The following is a 20,642-nucleotide window of genomic DNA, read 5'->3' on the forward strand; positions in this document are numbered from 1 at the left end:
TTCAGACTTCGAAGCTAAAAGGATCACTACGAACAAGGCCACTCACTTTCTTGTCTGGTTAGGAAAGTTTGCGCTGCACCTGGGTGAACTGACCTCCTCTCGCTTCGCCTTCCCAGAGCCTAGGAGCCTGAAGCCCCGGAGGAGTGGCCACACCGTGCACAGCACCCTAACGGCCCCTCCAACCTTCCTAGGCGGTGCCCGCCATGTCCTACCCGCAGTTTGGATACCCTTACTCCTCCGCTCCCCAGGTAACCGGCCTCCTGCATGGTCTGACAGCGGGAGGGGGAGAGAAAAGAGCCACCACTGGCTGCCATTTCCCAGACTGCAGGGACCTTGCCTGGTGGCCCCTTATACTCGCCAAACGTGGTTAGGAAGCACTTAGAGGTGCTAGTAAAATCCTGTGGGTGGGTCTGAATTCCCTTTTGTTTAACCCATCAGAGTGTGCCCTGGGAGACCCTGGGAAGCACTTGAGTCAGACGTACTTGGTGAGAAGGCTTGTAGGGCCTTGGAACCCAGTGGAGGATTTGAACAGCTGGCTGGGCCCCACGTGGTCAGAGAAGGCAAGGCCTCGGTTGGCTGTTGAGGGAAGAACTCAAGTCGGAGGCCCTTAGGGACACTCTGTCCAGGTGCCCATGCTTCGTTGTGGTCCCTCTTTCTCCAGTTCCTGATGACCACCAACTCCCTGAGCACGTGTTGCGAGTCTGGTGGCCGCACACTGGCTGACTCCGGGCCTTCGGCCTCAGCCCAGGCACCTGTCTACTGCCCTGTCTACGAGAGCCGGCTACTGGCCACCGCACGCCACGAACTCAATTCAGCAGCTGCGCTGGGCGTCTACGGGAGCCCCTACGGCAGCTCGCAGGGCTATGGAAACTACGTGACTTACGGCTCTGAGGCATCGGCTTTCTACTCGCTGGTAAGGGGACAAATCCCCTCCTCCCCTCCCACCGCAACGCGCCCCGCCCTGAACCCTCGGTTTGCCAAGACTACTTCCGCGGCGGGCGCGAGTGCCCTGGATCCCCTACAGGTTGGGGTGAGAGGAAAAGAAGGATTTCAGCGGTGCCTCCGGGGCCGAAGCCGCACAGCACCCGTAGCCTGGTTCAGATTCAGGGTTACCCGCCCGCGAGGCCCAGGGCCTAAGATCATGCTGTGGTTTAAGTTTGCCTTTGAATTCTGATCAGGTTCCCGGTTCTCGAGGCGAGGGAGGTCCTCCCAGACTCAGCCAACCTCTCTCTTCTTACCCAGCACTCTCTGTTCCTTCTTCCCTCTCCCCTTCCCCTTCGGACCTCACACCCTATCTCCTCACCGCTCAGCCCCCTTCCTCTCACTCAAGGCCTCTTCTCTAAGCTTCTTTATCCCCAGGCCTGGTGGCCTCTTTGGAGTCCTTACTAGTCTGCCCTCTTTCTCCCCTTCCAGGCTTCTTCGAGATCTCTTTCCTCTTCTCGCCCCTTCTCACTTCATCTTCACCCCCTGCTCTATCCCTGTTGAGTGAGACCAGCAGGAGATGGATTGGCTTTTGTGGGCCTTGGGGGAGTTTGGGGGAAACTCGGGGCTCTGAGCTAAGTTAAGAAGGCTTAACAGAGAGTTTCTAGCTGGATCCCCAGAAGCTGTGACCTCAGACACCTTGATTTTTACAGAACAGTTTCGAGTCCAAGGACGGCACAGGCTCTTCACACGCAGGCCTAGCGCCCACCGCTGCTGCAGCCTACTACCCATATGAGCCAGCTCTGGGCCAGTACCCATATGACAGGTGAGGGATGAAACCTCCCTCCCCCACTGCCAGTACAGTACCAGCTACCAGCCACTCCACCCTTCATCACCACCACCAGCGCCCCCCCCCCAGGTGGGGTGACCAGCAGAGTGGACAATTCCTTCAGGCAGGTGTTCTATCCTAAATTCTCCCATCACTGTCACTTTCAAGCAAATTGATTCCAGAAAATTCAGTCCACCAGGCTGCTTCCTTGACGGGCCTGAGACACCTCCACACATCCCAAGAAGATCAGCCCAGATAGGTGTCTGAGCCAAGGCCACCAGCCCTACAGTGGGCATCAAAAGTCAGAAGGCCCTTAGCCCTCGGTGCCCATGCTGGGGACAGCCCATTGCTCCATCTTCCTATGGAACTAGCTCAACCAAAAGCCCTGAGCTTGGTTCCTGGGTTGTTCCTCCCCTCTGTCTCTGGGTTCAGGTTCCCAGGTGCTGACTCACAGGTCCATGATATCTTTTCATGGTTTGCGGATCAAAGCGATAAGAGGGAAACCCCACAGTGGAAATCAAAGAAATCTGTCTACAGAGTGGCAGAGGCCATGACCTACTCCCTGTCATCTTAATGACATTATCTTTGCCCTTGGCCCACAAAAGGCAAGGCATTGCCCATAAGTGCAACCCACCCCAGAGAGACACAGCCTGTCCCTATGCCCCGCACCTGCTCGCTCCGCGTGATCTCCCCCGGGGGGCCCGACTGGCACCCCATTGCAGAGCCTGTCTCCAGGTACGGGACCGTGGACAGCGGCACGCGGCGCAAGAACGCCACCCGGGAGACCACGAGCACGCTGAAGGCCTGGCTGCAGGAGCACCGGAAGAACCCGTACCCCACCAAGGGAGAGAAGATCATGCTGGCCATCATCACCAAGATGACCCTCACACAGGTCTCCACATGGTTCGCCAATGCGCGCCGGCGCCTCAAAAAGGAAAACAAGATGACCTGGCCTCCTCGAAATAAGTGCTCAGACGAGAAGCGGCCCTATGGGGAGGGTGAGGAGGAGGATGCGGTCGAGGAGGAGTCAAGGGAGGAGCCTCTCAAGAGTGCCAAGAGCGAAGGTGGGTTGGAGATTCTGTAACGTTTGGGTGGGTGGGTGGGGTTCTCTGGAAGCTTTTGGGTAGCAAACGGAAAGCCCTTGGGGCCTGGGCAGCAAATGAGCGAACTGGTTTCCAGTCAGATCTTGTGCCTGGGAAGTGGAGGGGAAGTGGTGCCATGTGGGCTTACTTAAAGTCAAGTTAAAAAGCATTTCATACACCGGTGAGTCCAGATCTGCCCAGCTGGTGTTAATGTTACTAGTTCAAGATTGGTGGTCTCTAGTGGTAGGAAGAGGAAAACAGAGAAAGGCCTGGGCTGTAGGATTAAAGGAAGTTAGTTTTACCTTCCTGTCTCCCGCCACTGGCCACGTATTGTCGCCTGACAGGTCCCGTTGGCAAAGACGACAAGGAGTTAGAACTCAGTGACCTGGAAGATTTCGACCCTCTAGATGCAGAGACCTCAGAGTGCGATCTGAAGACGCCCTTCCAGCCCCTGGACAACGGACCAGAGAGGATTCCTGCCTCATCTGATGGCCCTGGCCCAGGCAAGGAGGCCTCCACCACACTCCGGATGCCTCTTGGCACCGCTGGTGGAGCTGCCATAGATGAGGACCTGGAGAGGGGCCGGAGCTGCCTCCGGAGCACAGTGGTTGCGCCAGATTCTGGTACTGAGGGCGGCCCACAGGTCTGCGAAGCCAAATTGAGCTTTGCTCCAGCGGGGGCGCCGCCGAGCCTGGAGACCAAGCCGCGCATCTGGTCCTTGGCTCACACAGCCACCGCTGCCGCAGCCACAGCTCTGAACCAGACTGAGTTTCCCTCTTGCATGCTGAAACGCCAAGGTCCGGCGGGGGCATCCTCAGCGCCGCCGGCGTCCTCGCCTGCAGTCCCAGCCCCCTCGGGAGCCCTAGAAAGGCACCAGGACTCCCCAGTAACTAGTCTCAGAAACTGGGTGGACGGGGTATTTCACGATCCCATCCTTAGGCACAGCACTTTGAACCAGGCCTGGGCCACCGCTAAGGGCGCACTTCTGGATCCCGGCCCTCTAGGACGTTCTCTGGGGGCGGGCGCCAACGTACTGACTACGCCTCTGGCCTGCTCCTTCCCGCCCACGGTGCATCAAGATGCCCCACCTGTGGGGGCTGCCCGGGAGCTGCTGGCTACGCCCAAAACCGGTGGCAAACCCTTCTGCACTTAACACCCACCTGCACAGTGGAGAAAAGAACTGGCGCTCAGGCTGCAGGCGCTGACTCTGGACTGTTTTTAATGGGTTTCCAAAGGAAGGGGGCATTTCCAAGCCAAGGATGCTATCCCATCTAAGGCAAAGGATCTGAACTCAGGCTCTCGGGCAATGGAAGAACCCTCTTGCATTCCATCACCAGGTTTCACCTGATCTTGCGTCCACCTGAACCATCCCTGAACTCCAGGAAGACAAGAGAACACTCTCAAAGCAGAGGAGAGCCCCCCCTGAAGAGTAAAGTTTACATCCAAAGTTTACATTGAGAAGGCATTTGGGTTCTGAGGTTTGTTTTGTGTCGCCATCTCCTTCTGGGTTTGAGGCATGCCGGTGTTCGTTAGGAAGACTCCTCAACCTGCTTTTCTTCGGACTTCATCCTCAGCACATAAAGCTCACCAACAACACTCCCACCGTGTTTACACTGTTGCACACTCTTGACTCAACAAAATTATGTTTTCTAAGATGTATATCCACACCAGTAATTGCCTGTTTCAGAGAAAGGCTAATACAACAAAACTAATAAATCCCTGTGATGGTGTTTGCATTGCAGAAAGAACGCATTTCACAGCTGGGGTCCACAGGTGTGGTTGGAAGGGTGATTCGTACCCACCAGGGGAAGGAAGAATGGGCGGGGTGACCCAGACACCTCCGTGCCAATAATGAGGTTGCCTATCCAAGTTTAACTAAACAAACCATTTCTGAGATGTTAAAGACACAGGAGGGACACTCTTCTGAATTCATCATTGAATGTGAGACCCCAAACGTTAAACTTTGCCCCGCTGCCAGACACCAGAATTTTGAGGAAATAAGGGTTTCTTTGACTGGATTAAAGTAAAATTTAGGCTTTCTAAATCCCCTGGAATTTTGCTGTGGGGAAGGGAACATTGCCCAGAGACCACTATTCTCCCAGCCAAGAGATTAACAGATTCTTACCCCATCCAGAGATGCTTGTCTACATCCAGAGATGCAGCATGAGCCCTGATTACTTTAAATTTGGCTTCTATGTCACTCAAGTTCTGAAGGCTCCAGAGGGGAGACCTTAGTAGCAGAAGTCAGGAGCAGAGCTAAAGAGACCTGGGATGAGGACCCAAGGGCTTGGGGCTTGGGTCGGGGGCAGGCCTGACCCCTCACACCCTTCTCAGCAAAGTCATTAGTGGAAGCCACTGTAAACTCGGGTCCTCTGTGGCTCGTCTTTACAATGTTCTCTGCATCTTCAGGAGGCACCTGCCCAACATCCATTCCTGGCTCTCTGCTGACCTACAAGCTGCTGCTCAGGCCTTTCTGGACTTCATAAAAGTCCCCAATGTGGCTGTGGCAAGCAGAAAGGTTGTAAAGCAGGGAACCCAGGGCAAGCTGCTACTAGATTAAGGTGGTGGCAGACCAGGGACTAGAATAAATTCTAATAGCCACAGACTCCGGCTGCTATAATACACCACTTTTCATCTCAGAAAAATGGCCTTTGAGAGACACCAAACCTTTAATAGATGTCAGTTCTTTCTTCTGCAAGCATAGGGGTGGAACTAGGCTGGAGTCTAGTCACAGTAATGAGCCCAAAGGGCCAGCTGTAGGGATAGTTTACAGACCCTAAGGAAAGAAACTTAGCCTTGTTGGAACCAGACCCCTAGAACTGACAGGGTCCCCTGAGTTTTGGTCCTCACCCTGAATCCTGGTTGCCGGCACTGGGCCCTTGCACACTGAGTGGCCAACTGCCCCACAAGCCGCAGGCTTGCCCTGGCCAGCACTCAGTAATTGGATTGTCCCGGCCTGCGCTGTCACCGCATTGACTTTCGCTCTCCTGGATGATATTATCGGGACGCGGAAGCTTGCCGCTGATGTGCCTGTCAAAAGGCTGCGGCAGGAGCCCCCGGCCTAGCAAGCGAGCATCAGCCAAGATAATTTGAAGTGAAATTTTCATTTTGACAGTAAACCCCTCAATTTCTAAAGGCTCTGCGCTTTGAGAGAGCGCTGGCAGGGGAGGCTTTGCGGAAAGCCCACGTCTTAGACTGAAAAGGGCAAAAGAACTCGAATTAGTTGTAATAGATAAAAGGGCAAAAATAAAGAGTCAAGGGTACTTGACAGTAATAGCGAAAGTGGAGTCTCAGGGGAGACACGTTGCTGCCCAAGCTGGGTCGCGAGGAATTTTAATGCGGCCTCCAAGCGCGCCCCCACACAACCCTAGACAAAGCCAAGTATTTTCAGCAAAAAAAATTAGGCTTCACAGATTCAGGCGAGGAGTAGGTGAGATAAAGACAGGGGAGTCAGAAATTCAAGCTTGGACCTAAGCCTGTGTCCTAATGGCAGACAGATTTGCCTGGGGCGCACACACCCTAGGCTCTGATCAGTGCTCACTGTCCACATGCCGGCCCTGGCCCCCAAATTCCTCCTCTGAGGCCCGAGGGTAGGAGGTTACTGCACTCGCTCAAGTTTATAGAGCTTGGAACCTCTGGGTGTGGCCTGTACCAGCTCTGGGAGTCCAAATAACAAGTTTCTAGAGCCCCAGCCCTTGGTGACCCTAGCGACTAAAGGAGTTTATATTTGAGTAAACTGTACTACATTGTGAATAAAGATATCAAGTGGGAGGGGGAACTTAGCCACATTTCAGGGCCCCCAAAGACACCTCTGACTCAGGGGAACAGTCTGAAAGCTGTGCTATTAGGTTCACCCAATCTTGGGGGCGCTGGTCAGAATTCAGGATGAGGGCGCTGGGAGGGGAGAGGTCTGGATTTCCCCTCCCCCCCCAGCGGAGCGCTGCGGGGGAGGATTTCTAGCTGCGACTTCCCCTGCGGGATGCTGTCAACCTGCCCTGGGCGGCCGCGCGAGGCGGCAGCGCAGGGACGCGCTCAGTCGCTCAGGCGTGGCGATCGCAAACACACGGAGAGGAGAGGCTAAATTAACGGCGCTCTTTACATAGAGCCAAATAAAACTGTAATCAGCGGCGCGTTACTTTTCATTAAGCGAGTCTGACAGCAGCATATTCAGACTCGACAAGGGAACAGGCGCAGGAAATATACGGCTCCCGGCCGGGCCCAGTCTAAGATAATTCCTTAAGCCCCATTAACAACACGTAGCCGCAGGAAACTGGCTCCGGAAACCGTCTCCAAATCTAAAAGCTTTATCGACCCCTCAAACGCGGCTGACGGCTCCATTTTTTTTTTTCTTTTTCTCTCCCTTTCCAAAAAAAAAAAAAAAAAGAGAGAGAGAGTAAGGGAGAGACATACTGCAAGGTAATAGAGTTTGACACGACACCTTCTTAACTAGAGAAAGGCAGAGAAACCGGCCCTTAAATGATATTTAAAAGGCAACCAATTAAGATTTAAAGTGGTGGTCTCCTGAGATTATGCATGCGATTTATGCCACCTACTTCTCCCCGGGCATGCCCGCCTGAGAGCTGTGGCAGAGCCGACAGCAAAGGTATTCTCCCCACCCCCTCCTCTCTTCTCTCCACCAGGACAGCAGGGGAGGCCACTGATTTTCCTCCTCTGAGCAAGGCTCTCCAGGTCCACCAGGAGACAGGGAAACTGTCTCCTAGGATAGGTCCACAAACAGCTAATGAAGAGAGACTACATGGCCTCTGCCCTCCTCCCTGCCAGAGTGAACTGGGTATCCTCGGCAGCCCAGAGTGGTCTCTCTCCCACAGGTCTCCATCATGGGAGCAGAGCTGGTGATCAATATCAGAGAGGAACTTCAAGTTGTCCCCAAACCTCAGACTTCCACCTGGAGTGGCTGAGGCAGGGGTGTCCCACTTATTCCCCCCTTTCCAGAGCCAAGCATCTCTCTTCTCTTCCCTTTCCAAAGTTCCAGCAGGATGAGTGGCTTCTCTGTATCCCCAGAAGCCACAAGCCAGATGCCTTCCTCCACGCCTTGTTGACCTGGTCTTTGTTCCCTCTGGTTCTCCCAAGTGACAGAACTTAGATCAGCACAGGAGAAGTCAGCAAGGATCAAGGGTTGAGAAGAGGCTCTGTGACCTGTTAAAGGACCCTGGTGCAAAGCCCAGCTGGAAGGGACACCGAACAATGAACCCAGAGGGAGTGTGTGGAAAAGAAGAAAGAGGAAGGATGGAAGAGAGTTGGGATTTGAGGAAGCTGGGGCCACAGGGGTGAAGGAAGGCCCAGGGAAGGAGGGCCAATGGGAGTGAGATTCCTTCCCAGTGTCTCTCATCAACCAACTTTAGAAGTGGTGCATTGTGAACCAAATGCTTTTTTTCTTTTAGGGAAAGGATCTCTTGTATTGGGGAGCAGGTCAAGAGTAAGACTCTTAGAGAAAAATGTATAGTTCAATAAAATAAATTTTTTTTTAAAAGAGTCAGACTCTTACCCCAGGAATCCTAGTGTTCTAGCTACCCCTAGTTGTCTACAGGGGAGGACAGGACCTCCTGATTATTTCCTGAGCTGTTGTCAGGCATTATCCAAACCTGCCCTAGACAACCAGAGTCCCCTCTTCCCAGCACCTCGGTGACATGTCTCCTCAGGAAACCAAAAGTCAAGCATAGATCAGAACACCTACACCTTACTAACCTGAAGGAAATTTCCCCAGGAGAGGAAGGTCCCAGAAGGGAGGATTGAGATAGGGTTCCCCAAAGCACCTGCCCTGGTTCTTTTGATGCCAGTACCATGGCCTTGGTGGGGTGAGGGTGTCCCTGTGGCTCCACCCATTGCCCTGGAGTAGAACCCTGAAGAGAGAACCCTGTTACCAGGTGCTGTCAACCCCACAGAGAGATGTCAGCAGACACTCTGGTTCCAGTTAAACTGGTTTATCTTTGCTTTTCAAAGGATTGCATTATTTTATTTTTATTTTTTTTTAGTCCCCCATTTTTGGCCACATATTTTTTTTAATTAATTTATTTATTAAGGATTTCTGCCTCCTCCCCGCCACCGCCTCCCATTTCCCTCCCCCTCCCCCATCAAGTCCTCCTCCCTCATCAGCTCTAAGAGCAATCAGGGTTCCCTGACCTGTGGGAAGTCCAAGGACCGCCCACCTCCATCCAGGTCTGGTAAGGTGAGCATCCAAACTGCCTAGGCTCCCCCAAAGCCAGTACGTGCAGTAGGATCAAAAACCCACTGGGATTGTATTATTTTAAAACACATCTTCCTCGTGTACATAACCGCACCAAAATTACACAAAGCAGAGGGAGGCATGGGTGCAAGACCGTGAGGCACCCCATTTTCCACTGGACCACATTCCTCCTGGCTTATTGGTGCTCATGCTAGGCGCTGAACTATGCTAAGCCACCCCTTGTCCAGGACCCATGTGCCTGTGCAGGATTCCAGAACACTCCCTAGTATACCTCTTCAGTGAACACACCAGGACCTCTGTTTCTACAGCTGTCTTGCCTCGCTCAGTCTCTCGGAAGACATAACTCTGCTGTGGTGAGCAGGAACACACCTGCAGGTGGCCCAAGTCTTGGGTCTTGGTGGATAGCTGTGATTTTTGAGAGACAAAGCAAAGGACAGAAAATAGCCACAGAGAAGACTGGCCCAGGGCCAGAGGCCGGACCACTGTAAAAGACAATTCCCACTTAACTGAAGCACGGGGCCAGCAGTGTGGTGTAAGTGGAAGCAAGTCGACTCATTTGTGAGCAAAAGCGTGGAGAATCATCGTCAAGGAACAAGGGGAAAGCCCAAGCTTTAGCAGGACTCGGGGATAAACTTGGCTAAAAGAGGCTTAAGTTGCTGGGTCACTGTGCAGGTGGCTGGGGTTGTGGGGCACTGGGGCAATTGTTTGGGTTCATTTGGCACAGGGTGCCCAAGGGTTGAAGGAAAGGATACCAGCAGCTGACTACCTGAATGAAAAGATCCAGAGCTAACAAAAGGACTTCAGGGAGAGGCATTTTCATGCATGATTTAACACCTCAGTCACCTAACCAAACGTGGCAGGAGAAATCAGAGCTAAGATTTTTGAGTCAAGAAACTGCCTAGCTAAGTTAATAAATTGGTAGCTTGTGGGATAACAGAAAATGGAGAGCCACAGCGCACACATCTCCATGTGGTGCTGGAAGGTGGATCTCCTTAGTCTGGGTTCTGAGGAGGGAGCCTGCCTTCCAGAGCATAGGTCAGGGTGTGGTTAGATGATTTGCACCTGTGTCTGGAGCAGTGCTCACCTCTCCATGGGCATCCACCTACTGGTTCCAGGAGGATTCTTAGGATTGCCCTGGGCTGCCAGGACTCTGTGAAGCCAGGAGCCTTGCACCTGAAAGAACTCCATGATTGCTCAGGGTCCTGGGTAGAACCACTGCCTCCCATCCCACCTCCCACAGCATAGGCGAGCCACTGAAGAGAAGAAAGCAGCTCAACCTCTAGGCTACCTCCAGCTTCAGTCAGGCTTAGGAGAAGCTCCTGGAAGGCAAGCTTCTATTGCCTGTGCACACACATGCATGCACTTGTGCACACACACACATACACACACACACACACACACACACACGTTCCTCCATGTGCACGCTCACACATGTGTATGTACACTGTCATTTTCTTTGTCTCCTTCCCTCCCACCACCACATACTCCAGTATGTGCACATTCACACACATGTGCTTGCACATACAAGGCTGTAGATTGTCTGAACTTCATAGGGCCGCAGTAATCCCACACAGGTCATGTTTCAAAGCAGAAGGCAGGGTGTGCTGTCATCTCTTTCAGGCCTGTTTCTTTCTTAGAAGGCGTTTGCTTTGCCCCTAGAAGCTGGGGCTCACGACCACTGCCCTCTTACATAGAATAGTCCTAGAAGGACAGTGGGGACCTCCAACTCAGCCTGGCCCTTGGGTTTAGCCTCATCACCTCCTAGCACTAAGGGCAACTCTCACAGTCTTGACAGAACTTGGTCAAACTCCACAAGGCAGACTCTGCCGCCAGCCATGACCTCTGGGGCTGCTCTCCTCTTTGGAAGGCAGGTCCTTCCCCCACTGAGGCCACAACAGGTCCATCAGCAACACGCACTGCCTATCCCAACACACAAGTGGTTCACATTCACAGTCTGACCGCAAATGGGACCTTAATTAATGAATTTAACAACAGAGTCTCTTTTCATGGAACATTAGCCCAAGTTCAAGACAATCGGCCCAAACACAGGCCCAAGCTTTGCAGCAGCACATGCCTTAGGCAAGCGTGTCATTTATGTCACAGAGAGGGAAAGTCCAGCCCACTATCAGGTGTCCTAGGACCCTTGGTACACTCCGCACAGGTGTCTGTGCATATTCGGCATCTCTAAGTCTCTGGTCATGGGTGTTCAAGGCAGGGATGTTAGGTTTACCTAGTCACCTGGGACCTGTGGGTCTTACCCCACTCATCTTGGATCATAAGTCAGCATCCCTAGGCCTTTCTGGGTCTTATGAATGTAGCACCTGAGAGAGGAGGCTCTGGTGCTTAGGGCACGAGAACCTCAGCGTTGAGGGTCTGCATCTGGTCTCCTAGTTGACATCGGCTGTTTGTACGGTGAGGAACAGAGGCCACTGTAGCCGCCCACGGTGTGGGATAGCATCTGAAGGGGCAACATATCCCTTATCCTTGGTGAGAATGAGGACCAGAGACTGGAGCAGTCTGACTCCAGCACCCCAGACAGCCCAGGAGTGAGAAGGCAAGACATAAGCTCCCCACTTCTGTAATGGACCCCTTTACAGAACCACAGGGCTTTGGAAAAGACGTTGCCCACTAGCCCCACCACCACCACCACACACACACAGAGCGATGTAGGACTGGACCTGCCTCCTTTCACCTCTGTCCCTTACTCAGGATGACTCGCATCTGCTTGTAGCACTAGCTGGGTTCCTGGTGGCCAATGAGGCTGAGTTTGTTGCTTTTATCTCTATGTCAGCTGCGGCTGGTAAGGGTTATCAGAGCCCTTGCATCTCTGTACCTGTTTGTGGGGTACCACAAACACCGTCCCAGGCTGCAGAGCCTTCAGCGGGATGACCTGGGGACCTTGATTGTATTTGCTACTTGTGTTTGGGAATCCTCCAAAGGAGGCTGCCTGACTCACGTAATCCCTAAGGAGACCTCTACCCAGCAGGCACAAAGCCCTTAACCCCACTTTCCCAGCTACACGGATCATGGTGGGGCCTTGGTTTCATTCAAGTGCTTCCAAAAATCAAAAATCACTCGTTCTGGTTTGGAGTACAGAGTGAGCTATTATCATGAATGTTTACTGTTTCCTTCCTTGTACTTTATTCTGAAAAGCTTGTGTGAGCAAGTTCTCATGTGCATATGCACACACACACACAGACACACACACACACACACTCCTGATATGAGAAGCACAGAGGTCTTTCAGAATGGGCAGTCAAAGAGACATGCAAACCTTTTTGTTCTCAAGCAACCTCGCTTGCTGATGGAATGTTCTCGGATGGCAGTCTGTCCTAGCTATAGGTTACTCTTGCTGTGATGAAACGCTATGACCAAAGCAGCTTGGGGAGGAAAGGGTTTATTTGTCTTACACTTGCATGTCATTGTTCATCACTGAAGGAAGTCAGGACAGGAGCTCAAACAGACCAAGAACCTGGAGGCAGGAGTTGATACAAGGTCATGGAGACGTGCCACCAACTGGCTTCCTCCCTCTGACTTGCTATCCTGCTTCCTTATAGAACCCAGGGCCACCAGCCCAGGGATGTCACCATCCACAATAGACACATCAATCACTAATTAAGAAAACACCCAAGGGCTTCCCTATAGACCAATCTCCTGGAGGCTGTTTCCCAGTTGAGGTTCCCTCTTCTCAAATGACTGTAGCCTCTGTCAAGTTGATATTAAACTAGCCAGCGCACAGTCCTTGCGTTAAAAATAGGCTTTGTTTTATCAGCCTCCCTCCGAGAAGTTTCCAGATAGTAGAGGCATCTGTAGGTTCTCACTGAAGGGTTGTCCTTCACTTGACAGGAGCTGGCCCCACACCAGTCCCTTCCCTCCCAGACCCAACCCTGCTGCTAGGTAGATTTTGTGGGACAAAACTGGGAAATTATAGGGCTGCATTTCTGGGTGGCAGGTACAGGACACAAAGTCATCAATAGACACTTAGAAATTAAAGTTGTGCATCCCTTAAGCAGACACTGGGGACATACTGAAAAGGTCAACTTTTCCGGGGGTTGTGTTTGTTGACTTGTTGGTTATAATTCCAACATTGTGCTGTATTTCACATATCTGTGAATTCTCACACCCTCTACCAAAGTAGGAAATATCACAGATCAGTCTTGTTCCTGGAGCCCAGGGTAAGACCCACCGAGATGATTCTAGGAATAGTATGTCCTTCTTGCCCCAGCTGAGTGAGGAGAAAGGCCTAACTAGCTTCCCATCACACCCTGAGCCTTCTCCTGGCCCTCTCTGGTTTCCAAAGGCTCCCCCTCACCAATGTGCTCCAAATATCTGCATTACCAAATACTACCTACATCACCCTCCCTGGCATCTGGGCATTAAGGGACTCTCAACCCCCATGCACAGCTGAATAAGAGCAGAACTCAAGGCAAAGAACAACTGTGACTCTAAGTCCTGTGTCAGGGCAGCGTGCGCTCAGAGACAGTCCAGAGCTTCCACACTCTTGAGGGTCAGCTGGGCAAATCTTCCATGGAAAACTAGAGTAGTGACCTCTGTGGTCATGGTCATCCCAGTACCCTGCAGAGCTGGAATGGATGCTGGTTGTTTGTGTCTGAGGTTACCTGCAGGGCCACTTTCTCTGGGTATATCATCTCCTGAGGGACAGGAAGGTGAGGATGGAGAGGCAGGCTTCAAGGCCATAGAAAGACAGAGGGCAGACAGGTGTGCAGATACAAGCCTGCTTGGCATCGCCTCCTCTTCCTCCCCCTTCTCCTCCAGGCCAGTCTTCCTTGGTTCCTCTCATGGTTATACAAACACAGACCCTCTACAAAGCCATTAGGCTAATGCAGAAGATAGTTTTAGGTGACCCAGTCAACACTAAGTGCCAAACGTTGGCCATCAAAGCAGAACCCACATGAGCCTCCTGAGCTGATTTCAGGTAAAGCACTGGACACGGCCTCAGGGTAATTGCTCCATATCTCTCATGGCCTGTTTATTCCTGCAAGGCTGCCTTGCACACCAGGACAGGGGAGCCAATGTGCAGAGCCAGGCTGCCTGGCTCCAGGCTCTAAATTTTCATGACCAGTCAGACCCAGCATGCATCTGCACTGGCCTGGCCACTGATAAGATCCTTATCATCTACAACCACAGGGCTGTGATTTCTGGAGACCAGAGGCCAAGCTGAGTCTGTGGCGGGGCTATGACTCAGTTTACCAGATACCTGAGTAGCAGCTCCAGGGTTTGAGGAAGCAGGTGTGGTACTGGGAGGGGGGATGGAAGACACCTTACAGTGAGAGCCTTGGGGCTCCCAGATCCTCCTGGCATTTATTACTGCCCTCTTCCTTACCTCCTGCTTGCCTGGAAGAACGGTTCCACTATGGTTTCCTAGAAGACAATGAGTCTTCAAACCAGAGGATAGGAGCAGAACCGGCCCAAGAAGAATCACACCGGAGGGCACCTAAGATGCGCACTGCTCAAGTCTCTGGTCTTACAGAGTTCATATGTTCAGTGACTTGTCTTAGGAATATAGAAAATTGGGTCCATGGGACACACAGAGCAGGAGAGGGCAAGATGCTTGGGATTCAGGATTCTCTGGGCTTTTTATTCCTTTTCTACATTTTCTGTTCTGTGTCTAAAGAAAACTTAGGGAGACCCAGAACAAGTGGTTGCCTTATCTGGACACAGGGTCGAGAGGTAATTCAGAAAGTGAGGTCATTAGGGTGGGTTCTGAAAAGAATAGAAAATGTGAACAAGACACAGACAGAGGGGCAATGCTTTGAAAACAGAAAAATGCAGACTCTGCCAGCCCAAGGGAAGCGGCCTCAGAAGCTGTGCTGCAGTATTTCTCTCAGTACAAGGCTACAGCAACTGCAGTCAAAGCACCCAGGCTGTGGTGCTCTGCGGAGCAACTAGGGTCGATGAAGACAGGAAGCATTACAGAACCCTGGGCAAAGCAGTCAAGACCATGATGGGCACACCCACTGCAACAGCTCACCTCAGCTAATGGGAGCTCACCAACTCTAGCCTGACAGGGAAGAAATCAGCATAGGACCAAACTAGGCCCTCTGAATGTGGGTGACAGCTGTATGGCTGGGACAGTCTGTGGAGCCACTGGCAGTGAGGCCAGGATTTATCCCTACTGCTTGAACTGGCTTTTTGGAGACTATTCTCTTTGGATGGATATATGGTTCTATCTAGATATAGTGGGGAGGGCCTTGGTCCTGCCTCAAAGTCATGTGCTAGACTTTGTTGACTCCCCATGGGAAGCCTTACCCTCTCTGAGGAGTGGATAGGGGTATGGTGGGGGGAAAGATGGAAGGAGGGGAGGATGGGATTGGCATGTAAAATTTCAATTAAACAACAGTAAAAAATAAAAAAGAATCCTGTATCCTAACCCAGACAGCCCTTGACATAAGTATGTCTAAAATCCACAAAGCAAAAACCATCACCAGACCTCACTTGCCACACAGACACACCACACACACACACACACACACACATTAAAATACACACAAAAACATGCTTGTTACTTACACACTGTACTGACACATAAACACAAGTACATTCATAAATACCACATACAAAATTAACACATAAATATACATACGTGTATACAATGCATACACATATAAGCACAAACACCAATGCATATGTATATACACACGCTAACATGTCCCAGTGACCGGAATGTACCAGAACTCAGCAAGTCCTCCCTTAAAATGAGATTAGGGTTCTCCTGAGCGCATTTTCTCTATGCTATGGCACTTCATGCAAGAGTTTGGGCAATGGGATATTTCTGTGGTTAATTGCTGTTGCGAGAGGCCCCATTGCCCCAATTGTCCAGGAAAGTGCTAACCCAGTATGGTATCTGCCTCTACAGCCAGGGATACAGGAAGTTCTTGGTCTATTAGGGAAAGCATGCAGCAGCAGACACAGGGATCACAAAAAGTCAGATTTAGTTTAACCAGAGAGAGTGAAAGTAAATTTCAGAGAAGACTGACCATGGGAAGAGAAACTAAGGTTCACTTCAAAGATACTGGGCAAGCCGCCTACCTGTCTCTCTCTCTCTCTCTCTCTCTCTCTCTCTCTCTCTCTCTCTCTCTCTCTCCCTCCCTCCCTCCTTCCCTCCCTCCCTCCTTGCCTCCCTACCTACCTCCTTCCTTTCTTCCCTCCTTCCCTGCCTGCCTGTTTGCCTTCCTTCCCTCCCCCCATCTTTCCTTTTGTCTTTCTTGAGACAAGGTTTTGAGCACATAAGAATCTTTCTGCTTCTGTCTTCCAAGTACTGGGATTGCAGATATGAGCCACCACACCAGGTTCTTGTGAAAGGTTTCATGACTGTTTTGGAGATGGGTTAAATATTTATGGGACAAAGTGATTCATTTCCCCTCCCAAATCAAAGCAGATTAGATCTTTCTTTTAGAGGGTTTCTTTCCATGAGCCTCTTGGAAATACCACACCAGAAAGGGACATGGATAATTCAAATAAAATGGCGATGAAGCCAAGGTCTTTTTACTAGTGGAATGCGTGACAGCGCCCTTTGTTTCTCATTCAGCAGAAAGAACAATCTGAAGTTTCCAGGTTTAACCACAAAGAGGGCATCCTGACAGGAGACAGCCACTAAGATGCAGCTGTAGTGTCCCTGATTCCCTGGTGTCTAATTCATTGCCTGGCCAGTGTCATCCCCACCGCACAGAGCTAGTGGCCACCTCGTGGAACCTGAGTGTCCTGGCGTGAACAGCGTGGGTAGCTGAAGTGTGGAGGTCATATATAGTAGCCGTGACAAGAAATGATCAGCCACGTGGTGGGAGGGTGACTCATTTCACAATGGACTCTTTCTCGGATTCCATGGAAGCAGTTCAGGTGGTCCAGGAGAGAGTGTATGCATGCTGCTTGCTCTATTGCACGGCCCGGAGTGATGCACCTAAAGAAGCAGACACGGATGCCTGCAGACAAGGCAGCAGCAGACTATCATTGTGCTTTGCTCTTCTCTTTTTAATACTAAAAATCAGCTCTGGCCGCAACCATAGCAGCTATGATCTTGTTTCTTGTTCTTGGTCAAAGTCTCCACTCAACTATTGTCTGATCTACTGTCAGCAGCATCATGTGGATCCAGCCATGTGGCTAATGACTCTCTGACCAGTAAACCTAGACAGCCACGTGCCAGGTGAGCCTGGTGAAGCCATTTGACCAACAGGAGTCAATTGCCACTGAAGGTATCAAAGCAGTCCGGTGGGTTCTGCCTAGCTAAATGCAGGCTCTATGCAGCCTGAGTGGTAAAACCTGAACTCAGCTCCTAGTATCTGGAATCAGAAAGTGTCACATGCTCACTAAGGTGCTCCTACCATTGGGGGTCTGCCAGCCACGCTGGATGGTAAGTCCCACAAGCTGCCCCTCAGCTGGAGGCTCCTGTGTTCCCCAGCAGCCATCTTCTGTGTCTGACGTCATATCTCTCTTATACACGCCCCACTCAGCCCCGTGGAACAGTTCTCCTCTCTTTGTAAAAGGGACCTTCAGTGGCTCCAGAGAAGAACCTCGGTCCAGGAGCTTTGATTATAGTGCTCTGTCCAGGCGTCCATTACCAAGGCTGGCATCGGCCGTCATCTGGTGCTGTCCCTGCCCATCTGCCTCTGTTCCGTTTCACCCTGATGACATAATTATGCTTCCTGCGCTCTGCCTGTCCAAGATGAAACTCTCATCTCTCTTCTAACTGCCATTCTAGTCTCCCTGAAGAGTAGAATTTGAGTTTCCTGGAGCTCTTTACCCGCACAAAGTGGGTGTTCGTATGGAATCAGGAAGTGAGCACTGTCCACTTGGGCAGGAAGGTCACTTCTTCCACTGTGCCTGCTCCTAGGCGCTAAACTGCCCACAGCTGTGGCCTCATGCTCTCAGCGGTGCAAGTGCGATTAAAGAGAGGCTCCCAAATGTGTACCACAAAGAAACTTTGGCCAGGAAGCAGTGAGAACCATCTGTTTCTGTTTCTCATCTGGGTAAAGCTAGTCTATGTTGTGTTAAAACAGAAGAGGTTTCTGGAGAGCCGCTGTAGGATGAGAAGAGCTGAATGGGGTCCAATCTCTTCATGACACCCCCCCCATCTCAGTTTTCCTATCTTGTAGACAATAGAATCTGCAGGGTGGCTAAGAGAAAATTGACCCGAGTGGTTGTAATTGTAATCCCATCATTGAGGGTCTTTTGGTTTCTCTGTCTCCCTGATCCCATACTGGATCCTCCCTCCCAGATGGTGTCACCTGGAATGTTTAGGCACCTGTGTGGCTCTGTCGGCAACAGTGCCAGGAGAGATAAAATAGCTTCTTCACTGGCTTTGAAGCTCCATATGTGTCCCTGTCTCCTAAAAGCCAGAGTAGTCACTCTCCTTGAGTACTGTCTGCTCCTCAGCAGCTGCTCCAACTTCATAAAGGACCCACAGGTGGTTCTGGGGCTCACAGACTTTGCTACAAATCTGGTCCTTAGGAAAAGGTGCTGGGTTGAGACCCCTCTTCAGGCTTGATGGTGCTAAGGATGGACAGGTTCTCATTAAAAACCAAAATGCTATTATGCACTGTTGATGGTGGCCTAAATGTACCAGTGTCCCGGAGGCTATCAAGGAACTAGAAATCCTTATCGCCAAAGATATCGTAAGTGTTGTGATGTCCTGGTGCACCGTGAGTCTCACATAGGACAGTACTGATGTGAACAAGCTGCTCAGAGCTCACACGATTCTCATAGCATCTGTGAATGATTTTGGAGACCGCTGTACACTGTGTACAATGCACAGAGAACTGCCACGTCCAAGCGTGACCACCCCCCATCCCAGGTAGGTATCTTGTGCCACAGATATCCACTGCAGCGTGCCAGCAACTGACTCACACCTCTCCTGTCAGTGTGCACTGACCACATCAAGAGGCCGTGTGAGCAGCGGTCTGTGTGGCATAAGTACCCGTGCATCTCAGAACATGGCGCCGTTGCTCAGGGATCATGGCTGTGCCTCCGTGACCTCATCTCGGGGCAGCTCTGCTCTGATAAAGTCATCAGATCTTCAGGGTGTGAGAGGGTTGTCATTGTTAAGTTCAGGCCTCTAGATGGAAAAAAAAATCTACCACCCCATGTTCTCTGCATACACTGGTGACACCCACTTCCCTCCGTCAAGGTGTTCCTCTCTTCTAGGGTCAAGGCACTTTCCCCAAATTGTATCTACAGGTGAATACTGTTGTTCTGAGCCTCTGTTGTCCATAGCATAAAGCATCAAGCACTGGTCCAGGGGGACCAAGAATGTAGCCTTGAGCTGGGACCACAAGTCAGAGAGCCCTACCTGCCATCCATCTCTCTGACAGACCGTGGTATCCTGCATTTATTCTGGATGTCTTCCTGCCAGGACCACATCTCCAGGGTTGTGTGACTGCCTCCCTGAATGTCTATCCCCATGTGGCATATGGACATGTATGTCCTTGGTGAGGGTCATTACCTGCTCTGTATGTTCTTGCGTGAAGGAGGGACTTGGGCTGAGCTGTCACATGGAATTGCTCCATCTGCTTCCATGGGAGATCCATCCGCAGGAGAGTCAGGGGGTAATAGTCCCTTCGTTCAAACTTGCTGTCACTATCTTGAGTCACATGCAAGGGAGTGGGGTGACCGGTGTGGAGGTGACGGCACGTGTATTTGAGAGAAACTTCAGCTTGTAAGAGGACAACATACTGCTCCCTGCTAAAAAGAGCCTGGTGGAACACCCACCACAGTGGTTAAAGGACCGGGTCAAGCATGAGACGGGATTTTCAGATTAGCAGAGGACATTCAGGTGTGATTGGTTTCTGCTCTTGCATGAGCAATGTGGCCGTCCGGACAGCTGTTTATTGTTAATATTCTCATGATCCCCCCACCTTGTTTTTTCTTTCCACATAACTCAGCTTTCCTGGCTTGGCACACCATCCCACAACAGGGTAGCTGATTCTCAATTGCTTCTACTACCTGATGGTTCATTGTCCAGCCCTCATTTGATATTTGAATGGCCCCTCCCACGAACCTGCTGACTTTGCTGATTTTTCTCAGGTCAGAGGAACTTTGTGGGCCAAACCGTACTTCTAATTCAAACTTGATTATGTAATTACACTGTGAAACATATTATTTTTTCCTCTTTATTTTTCCTCTCTCAGTTAACGGTATTTTATTGCATAAATAAATTATACATACTGTAATTCATGCCTTGCAGCCTACACACCAATTAAACAGAAGCTGACATAGTCCGTACACAGTGGCATGGAACTGTTTATTTCCTCTGAGCTAATAGCACTACCATTTAGCTACATAGTTGTCATAAGCACTGGAGAAGGAGGTGCATCTCCTTCAGAGATAACCCTCAGCTCTCTGTAGGGCTATTTGCAATACATGTCCTCATGTCCCTAAACCCACTCAGAGCAGCAACTACGCAGGACCCAAGGACACTGTCCCTCAGAAGAGGGTGCAGCTTCTCTCTCCCACTCTAGGGAAATTCCTTTAGACAAAGATTCCCCAAGCAAATGGTCATGTGGCCTCTGGCTCCGGCTACCTAGCTATTCTAGTTTGCTTTCTACTATGGTGGTAAAACACTGACCAAACAAATTTGATGAGGAAAGGATTT

The 20,642-nt window shown here is 51.1% G+C and overlaps 1 protein-coding gene across 1 annotated transcript; it reads left to right on the top strand.

The window, feature by feature from the left end:
* Positions 1 to 203: 203 nt before the first annotated feature.
* Positions 204 to 3,985, top strand: Irx4 (iroquois homeobox 4). Its single transcript, XM_026783672.1, has 5 exons — positions 204 to 248; positions 662 to 913; positions 1,635 to 1,747; positions 2,486 to 2,814; positions 3,177 to 3,985. The coding sequence occupies exons 1-5, from the start codon at positions 204 to 206 to the stop codon at positions 3,983 to 3,985; spliced, it is 1,548 nt and encodes a 515-aa protein (XP_026639473.1).
* The last annotated feature ends 16,657 nt before the right edge of the window (positions 3,986 to 20,642 follow it).

This window comes from Microtus ochrogaster, chromosome 19 (genome assembly GCF_000317375.1).
Source record: "Microtus ochrogaster isolate Prairie Vole_2 chromosome 19, MicOch1.0, whole genome shotgun sequence".
NCBI lineage: Eukaryota > Metazoa > Chordata > Mammalia > Rodentia > Cricetidae > Microtus > Microtus ochrogaster.

Excerpts from the sequence above, each read along its gene's own strand:
- Irx4 (XM_026783672.1), top strand. The coding sequence starts at position 204 with ATGTCCTACCCGCAGTTTGGATACCCTTACTCCTCCGCTCCCCAG. Across the intron at positions 1,748-2,485 it reads GGCCAGTACCCATATGACAG|GTACGGGACCGTGGACAGCG; the intron begins GTGAGGGATGAA and ends GCCTGTCTCCAG. Across the intron at positions 2,815-3,176 it reads CAAGAGTGCCAAGAGCGAAG|GTCCCGTTGGCAAAGACGAC; the intron begins GTGGGTTGGAGA and ends GTCGCCTGACAG.